The sequence below is a fragment of the Myotis davidii genome, unplaced genomic scaffold, assembly GCF_000327345.1.
Source record: "Myotis davidii unplaced genomic scaffold, ASM32734v1 scaffold217, whole genome shotgun sequence".
NCBI lineage: Eukaryota > Metazoa > Chordata > Mammalia > Chiroptera > Vespertilionidae > Myotis > Myotis davidii.
The window spans coordinates 378289-389335 of NW_006290034.1; the positions used below are offsets into that span (position 1 = coordinate 378289).

The following is an 11047-nucleotide window of genomic DNA, read 5'->3' on the forward strand; positions in this document are numbered from 1 at the left end:
GCTCCCAGAACAAACACACACACAAAGGAAGTTCCTGGGCGCAGTCCTCCAGCAAGTTGGGCCGCCCCAGGTGGGACCCACAGGTGACCGGCCCTTTCTTCCGCGCTCCCCTCTTTTCCTGGCAGGTTTCTGCAGAGAGAGCCCCCCGGCGAAGAGAGTGGCGGCCTCAGATTTACAGGAAATGCACCGACAAGGCCTGGCTGCTCCTGTTCTTCCTCTTCTGGGCGGGATTGGTGAGCGTGGCTGCCTGGCGGGGGGAGACTGGCGTGTGGGTCCCCACAGAACTGCCCCGCCTGTAAAGCGCACGGCCAGCCCTTTCCTGGGGAGCCTGGGTGTGTGTGTGTGGGGGGGTCGGTCCAGGTGAAAGCTGGTGCCACCATGGGAGGCCCTGCCTAGGGCAGGATGAGCACTCTCCCGGAACGCTGGTCAGGTGTGTGCTCACCTGGTCCTGCAGGGCGTCTGAACAGAAGGCTTCGTTAGGGGCCAAGGCCATGGGGTAGGAGGAGAGGCCATGGGGTAGGAGCGGGGAGATGGGATCGTTTCTTAGCCCGCATGCCGTCTCTCTTCCGTGTGCCGTCTCTCTTCCGTGTGTGGTCTATCTTCCACACTCACTTCGTGGAGGTGCTCATACCACCTCAGCCCCCGGGTTAAAATGTCCCTCAGGCGTTTGCTGTTCCTTTAACACAGGACAGCCCAAGGTGAGCCTGGAAATCGATGACTCTTAGCCGAGGGAAGCAGGCCTGTGCCACGAACTTGCTAGTGCTGTAGCTGGTCACTGCCCCCACCCCCCACCACCAGTTCCTTTCCGGTTCCCAGGTATGTGGTTGCTGGCAGACCTCCCCAGGCTGTGCTGCTTGGTCCTGGGTGCGTCCCGTGGAAGCGGGATCTTGCGGCTCTGCACTGCCTTAGAGTTGTGGGAACAGCAGGGAGAGCCTCCCTCACCCCCACAGGCCGCCGGGTGACACCGTCCGTGGCGATGGAGGCTGCATCTGCTGCCTGGCGGGTGATTCGCCCACAAAGCCCGCTGTTAGCACCAGCGAGGAGTGCCTGTGCTGAGAAGCGATAAAGTGGAATAGATTCTAAGATGCCATGTTTCTCTTCCCCATTCCTCTCTCCTTAGAAAAGTGTTGGTTGCTGACTTTCCCAACTGGTTCCACATAGACAGGCGGGGCCGTAAAGGTGTAACTGGACGTCTGTGTTGCCCGTATCGCGGCCCTGGGGCTGCCCACAGGTGGCTGTGTTTCTGCCGGGCCCGCTGTCCGGCCGGCACCGGGCAGCTTGGACCTGGGGCTCCTGTGTTATTTAACGGTCTTCCCCAGCCCCTGCGCGGTTCAAACCTAGGCGTCACCGCTGCGCTCCCGGCCAGCGGCCGCTGGGTCAGCACAGCCTGCGCGGTGACGGGCCAGCTGAGAGGGGCCCTCAGAGCAGGCCATTTGCCAAGTAACCGGAGGCTTCCCTGTGCCCGTGTCCCTCCTCCGTCAGATCCGAGCCCTTCCTGAGCAGACCGGCTTTTAGTAGCTGCTGCCACATTGTTAAACCGCAGACGGAAAACAGCACAGGGCCTGTTCCTCCTGCCTCTGCGGGCGGCATCTCTGTCCCCGGCTCGGTCCCTGGCCCACGCTGGGCCCTGCAGGCTGTTGTTCTGGTTTCTAAGTGGACGAGTGCGGTGCGGACCCCCTGCAGCATTTGGCTGGGACAGTGCACGTGGGAAACGCATGGTGTCACAGGGCACGTCCCCGGAGGCGCGCTGCGTCCCGCCGCTGACCGATGCTGCGTCCTGAGTCCCAGGTGGTGCTCTGTGCAGCGGGCGCGGCTGGGAAACTCACGCCCCGTGTTTGTGTTCTCGGAAGATCTGACAGTCTGCCAGGCCCGTCAGTGCTTGTCACTGGGACTGAACTTTTGAGGTGGAATTTCAGATATTCCACATTCACTGTGAAATTGGGTAAAAGTGACCATCAACTGCAAGATGTTCTTGTCCGGCGGAATTGCTGGTGTATATCAGCTGTGTCGCCCCAACCCTGGAGGGCCAGTTTTTGTAAGACAGGAACAGAAAGGGGGTGAGAGGAGAGGAGGAAGGGAGGGGAGGAAGGAAGGAAACCTGGGGAAGGTAGGAAGGGAGGAGAGAAGAAGGGGTGGGCGGGTGGACGGACAGACGTCTGAAAACTCGGGGAAAGAAGTGGCAGAGCCCTGGCCCTTGGATAAAAGCCGGGTGACCTGGTGAACGTGTGAGGGGAGCACCTTGATGCCCCCCAGTTTGTTTGGTTTCATTCATGTCAACATTGGGGGGTGGAGGGGGGTGCCCCTGCGCCCCTGGCCAGGCTCTCACGTGCCATCTGGGCTCTCCCAGATGTTCATCACGGGCTCCTCGGTGGCGGCCAGAGCCACGGGAAGGCTCCTCTTCGGCCACGACAGCTTCGGCAACGTGTGCGGCAGGAAGAACTCCCCTGTGGAGGGGGCCCCTCTTTCCGGGCAGGACATGACCCTAAAAAAGTAAGTGTCCACGTGAGCCTCCAACCTGCAGGGGGCTCCATGTCACACTTTGCGTCCATTGGTCATTCTGAGCCTGGGACCGTTTTCCCGTTAAAACTCTGAGGCCACAGCTTCAGAATCAACAGCCCTCGGATCAGACCGGCTCTGCTGCCTGTCGGCTGTGCGCCCTCAGGCAGCGCCCGTCACCTCTCTGAGCTGAGTTTCCGTCCGGTGAAGCCTGGCTCATTATCCCCCCGGCCAGGCTGTGGCCAGGATCCCGAGATGCTGCCTGAGCTACGGCTCACTGAACGCTGGCTGTTGCCATCCTCCGCCTCCTCGTGTGTCAGTCCAGTGGCCTGTGAGCACGGGCACACCATCCCCAGTGCTGTTTCCATGGAGAAATACCCGCGTCCCGACCGGGAGCACCGGGGACTGTCCCTCCCCCGCCCGTCTGCACTCGCATCCGTGGCCCGTGGCACAGGGAGAGGCAGGCCTCGGGTCACAGCCTCCCCTCCTGCGGCTCTGGGTCCAGCTACTCTCTGAAGTAGGTAGACTCGGGGCAGCGGTGCTTCCTGCGGGTCTCCTAGAGCAGACGGTGCGCTGCCCGCCTCCAGCCCCCTGGGAGGTCCAGGCGGCCCCTGCTGTTGTCCCCCAGAAAACGCGGAGCCGGACAGGGATGTTAGTTCAAATGTTTCGTGTACATTTGTGCATGCTACTGGCAAAGGCCGTAGAGACAAGTCCAGCTTCATTATTATTTATTTTTAAAGTATGTCTTTATTGATTTTAGAGAGAGAGGAAGGGACAGGGAGAGAGAGACACATCCATGATGAGTGAGAATCATGGATCGGCTGTCTCCTGCCCCCCTACCTGGGATGGAGCCCACCACCCGGGCATGGGCCCTGACCGGGAATCTAACCGGTGACCCGGCCCATGGGTTGCAGCCCAACCACTGAGCCCCGCCCGCTAGTTAACAGTCGAGTGTGGCTCCCGCTGCGATGGCCCGGGCATGGCGCCCACTGACTTCTGCGGAGGCATTTGTTGTGAGGCTTTGCTCGTTACACCCGCATCTGGTAGCTTGTGGCTATGTTTTAAGGCCCACGCTGACCCCACGAGAAGACCTGCTCTGAGGCGGTCCCCTCCTGTCTCCTGTCTCCCAGACACGTGTTCTTCATGGATCCCTGCCACCTGGACGTCAGGGTTGGCCGGCTCGCCTCCACCGCCCTCTGCGTGGCCAGCTGCCCCGAGGAGCAGCTCCGCACCCTGGAAGAAGTGCAGCTCTTCGCCAACAACACTGGTGGGCGCCGAGGGGCCCCGAGGGCGGGCCCTGCCCCAGGGGGGGCCGCGGTGGGGTCACCTGTGCACACCTGCCGGAGACAACCTGCCCTGAGGGCCCCCCTTGACCTCAGGGGGCACGTGTGCTCTCTGTCTCTAGGCCCCCACAGGCCCTTTCTAGATCCCAGGGATTCATCCCGTCTCCGGACGGGTTGCTGTGCTGGCTCCCCAGGGACAGGGACAGGTCCTACAGTCTGCGCATCTCCTGCTCCCAGGGTCCTTCCTGTGTGTGTACAGCTTGAGTCCCGCCAACTACACCCGGAATCCCAGGGCAGCCTCACTGTGCCCCAGGCTCCCAGTGCCTCCCAGGTAAAAGCCCATAAGTCCCCTGTCTGTCAACAAAGGTGATTGGGTGCCTGGCCCTGTCTATCACTCTTCTAGGCACTGTGGGAGGGGCAAAGGAGAGAGCGTGGAGCTGTCTGCAGGGAGCAGGCCGGCCAGAGGCCAGGGACCAACCAGGTGGGGCTGTTTGCAGCGTTTGTAAGGACAGCGGGGTGGGAAGCAGGCCGAGCAGGAGGAAACAGCAATAAGGTGTATGTGGCCCTCCCACGGCACCTGGAGCCGGCAAGAGCGATGCGTGCACGTGTTAACGTGAGGAACATTCAGACCCGGAAAGAGTTTTTGTGAGTTTGAGCCAAATGGTTGACAGTGGCCAGGAAGCAGGATCTCAGTGGATTGGGACAGTGCCCTGAGAGTGGCGGGTTTCACCTTGTTTTAAACATCACAATCCAAGGAGGGGACGCAAGTGGGCACTTGAATCCATTGGTGATGGATTAGGGCGCGGGAGAAGGCAAAGGGGGGAAACCTGGGATTGGATAAAAAGTGAAATGATGGACACAGGCCGCCTTTACGCAGGTGGGTGCAGGGTAGTTAACAGTCAGCAACTAACACGGTAACAGTCACAGTGAGGGAACCTGTGGGAGTGAAGTACACACAGGCCCCCCTCACCCTGAGCCTTTCCATTCAGTGGCCGTGTCGGCCCCGGCCCCGTCCTCCTAAGAACCACGTGAACAAGCGTCTCCATCAGGCTCAGCTCTCCCACGCTGTTTCTGTGACCACGCGAGCAGGCAGGGCTCCTCGATGCCATGGCCTGGCAGAGGGCCCCTTGGGCTCACACCGAAGTGGGGGGTACCATGTGACCTAGGGTCACCAGACCAGCCCTTCACCCTCAAATGTGACCCTTCCAATACCAGCTTTTCAAGTGAAGACAAGCCCTGCCGGCGGGCTTTCCTCGGACAGAGTTGGGGACATGGAGGCTCCATCTCCTCCCGCACAAGCCAGTGTCTGTCCTGACGTGGGACAGTCGGGTTTATCCCGGGAGAGCCCGCCGGGAGTGAAGGCTCGCAACCCGAGAAGCGTGGCTGCGGGGCCACAGCACATTTCCTGACCGCCTCCCTGTGACCCGCCATTGTTCCTCCCCCACTGGTCACGTGAGGCTCAGGAGCCCTTTCAGAGCAGTGGCTGGGTGCCCGGAGGTGTGGTGCCCAGGTAAGAGCTCTCAGGAGCAGTGAGAAAAGGCTGCGGCCGGTCCCTGACCAGCAGGCCCTCCCCCTCTGGAGTCCAAGGTCATGTAGGACTTTGAGTCCCGCGTGCCTTTGAAATCTGAAAGGCTTAGGTTTCCCTCCGGTGAATTCTGGTTCCAGTCTCCCTCCTCCCTGCCCATCCAGTCACTGTGTCATTTGCTCGGATGAATTTTCTTAACATAAGAAGCATTCAAACCTGTAAAGAATTTTTGTGAGTTTATCTGAGCCAAACTGTGGGCAGTTGCCGGGAGCAGACTCTCCATGTATCGGGACAGTGCTCCGGAGAATGGCGGGTTTTCCCCTTGTTCTATACATTGCAATCAAAGGAGAAGACGTGTGCGCACAGGAAACCCATTGGTGATGATGAGGGGGGCGGGAGACAGCAAAGGGGGGGGACCCCTGGGGTTGGATAAAAAGTAAAATGGCCACATACTTCCTTTACACGGGCAGGTGCAGGGTAGTTAACAGTCAACAATTAATGTGATAACAGTAACAAGGAGGGGATTGTGGTCTCCGCCTGCTGCACTGGTTATGCCCTGAGGGGCCCGGGGAAAAGGGAAGTTACCAGTTACCTGCTGGCCTCGGACGTGACCACCCACCATGGACGGCTTTTAATTAAAATGCTTTCAGTTCAGACCACCCTTTGGGGTCACTGAGGTCTCTGAGTTTGCAAGGCCGCCTTTCCCAATGATCTCTGGGTGCCTGCTTCCCAGAGTTCCCTTGGTCATTCCCCATCCAGAGGCATCAATCGGCTGTCACCATGGTGACAGGGATTGACGGCAGGCTCTCTGAGGGCCTCTGCTCACAGGGTACTATACCTCTTTTTAATTACTGCCTCTCTTATGCTCCCTTGGTTGTTGAGCAGAGGTTCTCAACCTGTGGGTCGCGACCCCTTTGGCGGTCGAACGACCCTTTCACAGGGGTCGCCTAAGACCATCCTGCATATCAGATATTTACATGACGATTCATCACAGTAGCAACATGACAGTTATGAAGTAGCTACGAAACTAATGTTATGGTTGGGTCACAACATGAGGAACTGTGTGTATTTAAAGGGCCAGAAGGTTGAGAACCACTGTTTGAGGATTCTAAACATCTTTAAAAAAAAAAGTAATTAAACAAACCTCTCCACCATTTCCCACCTTTTATTTTTAGCAAGCCTTTCCCCCTATTTAGCCGCTGCGTCCCCCAGACGCCGGAGTGCTACTCCCTGTTCGCGTCTGTCCTGATCAACGATGCGGACGCCCTCCAGCGTGTGCTCAGCGGGATCATGTCGGGAAGAAACACGATCCTGGGCCTGTGTGTCCTCGCACTCGGTAGTCTTCACTTTCACTCATGGCCATCCGTGCGGGCTGCCAGGGTTCCTCCCACTTACGGATGTCGGGCGATGAAAATTAGCCTCTTGATTAAATTTAGAGCCTCGCTCTGTATGTCACCCTCCCTCTGGGGGCAGAGCCTCTGGGCCCTCACACTGCGGTGGTCTCTGAACTCCGTGTTTCGCTTCTTTCCAGCCTTGTCGTTGGCCATGATGCTCACCTTCCGCGTTGTCACCCGCCTGCTGGTTCACACTTTGGTCGCGTTGGTTATTGTGGGGCTGCTGTGTGAGTATTTCCACTTGGTTTTCCTTTAAAAAGAATAATAAATTATTTTTTTAAATTGATTTCAGAAAAGAAGGGAGAGGGAAGAGGGAGTGAGATAGAAACATCAAAGAGGAGACTCATCCATCGGCTGCCTCCCGCACGCCCCCTACAGGGGATGGAGCCCGCAACCCGGGCCTGTGCCCTGACCGGGAACTGAACCCTGACCTGGTTCCTAGGCCCACTCTCAGCCACGGAGCCACGCGGCCGGGCTGGTTCTTCCTAAGCCGACTGTCAGCCACGGAGCCACGCGGCCGGGCTGGTTCTGTTTGACCAGGTGAAGAGCCTTTCCATTAAGCGTAGAGTCAAAAGGCTCCAGGTTTTGGGTGACGTGGGGCCTTAGAGAGCCTCCCCTCTGACCCCATCTCGCTGCTCGTGGGGGACGAGCCTGCCGGTCGTGACCTCGTGTCCGTCCTGGAAAAGGGCCCCACTGCTTCCCTCTTCGTTGCTGGGCTGGGGAGGGGCCCCGAGGCAGGGCGGGCAGGAGGCTCGGGGCAGCAGCCACACCCAGGGTCCAGGGATCTGAGCTTCCAGTCCCGGGTGCAGCCCGTGTCCTTCCCGGGAGAACCACTGTGCCCTCCGCCACGCGGCGCCCTCGGCCCAGGTACACAGTGAGTCCCCGGGGGCCACGCGCCAGGGCTGGAGAGGGCCTGTGACCTTCCTGTCACTGGATGTGGCGAAGGTGGCAGAGTGTCTGCAGTGCCCCGGCGCCTGCGGGCTCGTCACCAGCAGAGCCCGCTGGGAGGTTTTAGACTTTGGGTCGAATGTTGTTCCTCTCACCGTCCTGTTGGCACAGTCTCTCCCCTGCTCACCCCCTGCATCTCCCAAAGACACGCATCCACTCCATGTCTGGGTGGCCCTGGCCTGCCAGCCCTTCGGGGCGCCCAGGGACGTGTGGCCCCACGAGCTGGGTGCAGGTGGAGGTGTGTGGGCACCTGGGGCAGGTGCTGAGCTGTGCCTGGCCTCCCAGTTGTCTGTGGCGTCCTGTGGTGGCTGTATTACGACTACAGCGCTGACCTCAGCATGGCGCTGGACACGGAAAGGGACAACGTGACCTGCTTGCTGGGCTTTGCTGTGGTGGCCACGGTTCTCACGGTAAGAAATGCGTGTGGGCAGCGGGGAGGGGGTGAGCCGGCCGCAGCTCTGAATCCAAGTGCCTGGTTTTAGCCGGAACAGGGAGAGCTTCTGTGTCTTCGCCTAGTGAGCGAGGACGCTGGTTGTGTGTTTACCTGTGGTCCCCACGCAGGGACACGCCCGGACCTTCCGGCACTAGGGACGCGTCTTCCCTCTCCCCGTTCCCGCCACCTCTCCGAGGCCGCCCTGCTGGCGTGCTTTCGTTGGCCTTGAGCACAGTGGAGCCAAGTTCCAGGTGGCTGAAGGGTGGACGCTGCGGGGCACACTGTTCCCTGTGTGAGGACGATGCTCACGCCGCCCAGCAGAGCCCCCTGCTCCCTCCCCCGGGCCCTGGCCACAGAGAACCCACCACCTCTCCCGGACCCCCGCTGTGGCAACAGGCAGACACGGAGGGTGTGGGCCACTCCCCAGGGGCGGGAATCCCCGGGGCCTGCTGTGCATGACCCCCCGCCTCCCCTGCACACACAGTGTGTCCCACGGCAAGTGCAGGACCAGCCTCAGGTCTAGGTCAAGACCCCGCCCACCACGGGGTGCCCTCTGCCTGTCGCCTCATTGGTCACATGGGAGCACGACAGGCTGTCGGGGTGTGGCCGTCCCTCCTCCCTCCAGAGCCCCCAGTGTCGTGGGGAGACCGAGGCTGGGGAGCGGGCTGCTGTAGAGCCAGCGGGTGGCAGAGCCCAGGAATCCCCTGCCCGCCCGCTTCTCCCTGCTCCCTATGCGGGGAGGGGCACTGGCCTCCCCCACAGGGTCTCCCAGCTGGTCAGACATGAGAGGAAGTAACCAGGGACCCGCACACAGGAGACCCACCTGCAGGGGCTCAGAGCCGCTGTGAGACGCCCTGGGCCAGGGTGTGGGGGGAGGGGGCTCTGTCCTTACGTGGGGCTCCTGTGCAGGGAGCAAGGCCGAGGAGGCGCGAGATGCTTTGCGGCAGTTAGACCGTCTGCGTCACGCGTGTTCCCTGCCCTTCGCAGACCTTGCGTTCACAGTTACCTCCGGGCTGCGGGTGTGGGGGGCGGGGGGAAGGGGGGCAGCCCCCAGCCCAAGGCCTCACTCTCATGTTCTCTTGCTCCCCAACCGGCCACAGGCTCCTCAGGGCCGGGAGTGTCCTGCTCACGCCACGGCGGCAGGGCCTCGCCGGGACCAGCGCACTAGGTGCCCAGTTGGCTTTTTAGAATGTGTTCCCGGACAGCGAAAGCGGGAGGAGCTGTCCTAGCAGGCTGCTGGCTGGGGCAGGGGAGGGCGGGGTGTCCCAGCCTCTCCCGCTGCGGCACTTTGAACAGCGTAACCCCTTTCTCGCCAGGCGGTTCTGCTGGTGCTGATTTTTATCCTGAGGACGAGAGCGAAGTTGGCAGTCGAGCTTCTGCAGGTCACAAACAAGGCCCTCAGCCGCTGCCCCTTCCTGCTGCTCCAGCCGCTGTGGACGTGCGCCGTCCTCCTCCTCTTCTGGGCGCTTTGGGGGGCCGTGCTGCTGGGCCTGGGCACCGCAGGTGAGGTGGGTGCCGCCGTGTCGGGGTTGCGTGTCGTGGCCACCACGTGTCAGGGCCGCGTGTCAGGGCCGCCGCGTGTCAGGACCGCCGCGTGTCAGGACCGCCGCGTGTCAGGACCGCCGCGTGTCAGGACCGCCGCGTGTCAGGACCGCCGCGTGTCAGGACCGCCGCGTGTCAGGACCGCCGCGTGTCAGGACCGCCGCGTGTCAGGACCGCCGCGTGTCAGGACCGCCGCGTGTCAGGACCGCCGCGTGTCAGGACCGCCGCGTGTCAGGACCGCCGCGTGTCAGGACCGCCGCGTGTCAGGACCGCCGCGTGTCAGGACCGCCGCGTGTCAGGGCCGCCGCGTGTCGGGGCCGTGCCGTGTTGGTGGGATGGTTTGTGGGGCCGAGCCTCCGGCAGCCAGGTGCCTGGTGAGGGTGACGGGCTTGGGCTGGGCCTGGGGAGGCGGGAAGCTCTCTCCTCTGTGGGTTGAAGAGCAGCTGGTTTTGTTTCACAAGAGAAACGGCAGGGAAGGGGGAGGAGGGAGGGTCCCGGGAGAATCTTGGAAAGACGTGCGAGGTTCTTGGGAAGCAGATGCCTTCCAGTGGGTGAGAAAGAGGATGTTGGGGGGTGGCCTTAGGCTCAGGGCAGAGAGGTGACCGTCCAGCCCAGGCCCGTGGCCACCGCCCGCCGGGGGCTTCTGACACGTGTCCAAGCTGAGCCCGAGCCAAGTCCTTTCTTAGGTCCCCAAGACCCATTGCATCCTGGGTCTGGTCCCTGAACTTCCGGACACGTCCTATTGCTACGTTGTAACAAAGCTCAGCAACAAAATAGCCGGTGCTCGCGGGGCTCCTGACTGCAGGGCCACAGCCGCCCAGGAGAGGGCAGCCACGTGCCGGGGACCGCCCGCCCTCCGGGACTTCCCTGGGTTTTCATGGAAGGAGCCTAACCCTAACCCTAACCCGGGGTTCGCTTACAGCCCTGGTTCCCGGGCACTGGTTTTGTCCCGCAGGTGGCGTTGGGCAGCCTGGAGACCTTGGGGGCTGGCAGGACTCGGGTAGGGGCAGGAGGATGCTGCTGGCATCGGATGGGTAGAGGCCTCGAACCCTGCTGGACACCCTGCAAGGCACAGGCCTGCCCCCACCCCCAGCAATGAATTAAATGGTCCACAGTGCCCGTTAGTACGTGCAGAGCTGAGAAAGCCGGCCTGGAGCAGCGGTCGGCAAACTCATTAGTCAACAGAACCAAATATCAACAGCACAACGATTGAAATTTCTTTTGAGAGCCAAATTTTTTAAACTTAAGCTATATAGGTAGGTACATTGTTATTGATTTAATTAGGGTCCTCCTAAGGCTTAGGAAGAGCCACCTTCAAGGGGCCAAAGAGCCGCATGTGGCTCGTGAGCCGCAGTTTGCTGACCACCGAGTTAGACTATTAAATTGTATTTAATTATCTTAAGTGTAATAATGCTGCTGTGTTTAT

At 60.9% G+C, this 11047-nt stretch overlaps 1 protein-coding gene across 1 annotated transcript in view; it reads left to right on the forward strand.

Annotated features, from left to right (window-relative positions):
• Positions 1 to 2: 2 nt before the first annotated feature.
• The window catches only part of SLC44A3 (solute carrier family 44 member 3), a gene marked incomplete at its 5' end in the record, with an annotated part of 48833 nt that continues 37788 nt past the window's right edge, over positions 3 to 11047 (forward strand). Inside the window, 8 exons of the mRNA XM_006762920.2 lie at positions 3 to 233; positions 2348 to 2490; positions 3627 to 3763; positions 4017 to 4110; positions 6480 to 6640; positions 6836 to 6925; positions 7932 to 8056; positions 9396 to 9582. Coding sequence (XP_006762983.2) covers positions 3 to 233; positions 2348 to 2490; positions 3627 to 3763; positions 4017 to 4110; positions 6480 to 6640; positions 6836 to 6925; positions 7932 to 8056; positions 9396 to 9582 — 1168 coding nt within the window. The remainder of the gene's footprint in view (positions 234 to 2347; positions 2491 to 3626; positions 3764 to 4016; positions 4111 to 6479; positions 6641 to 6835; positions 6926 to 7931; positions 8057 to 9395; positions 9583 to 11047) is intronic.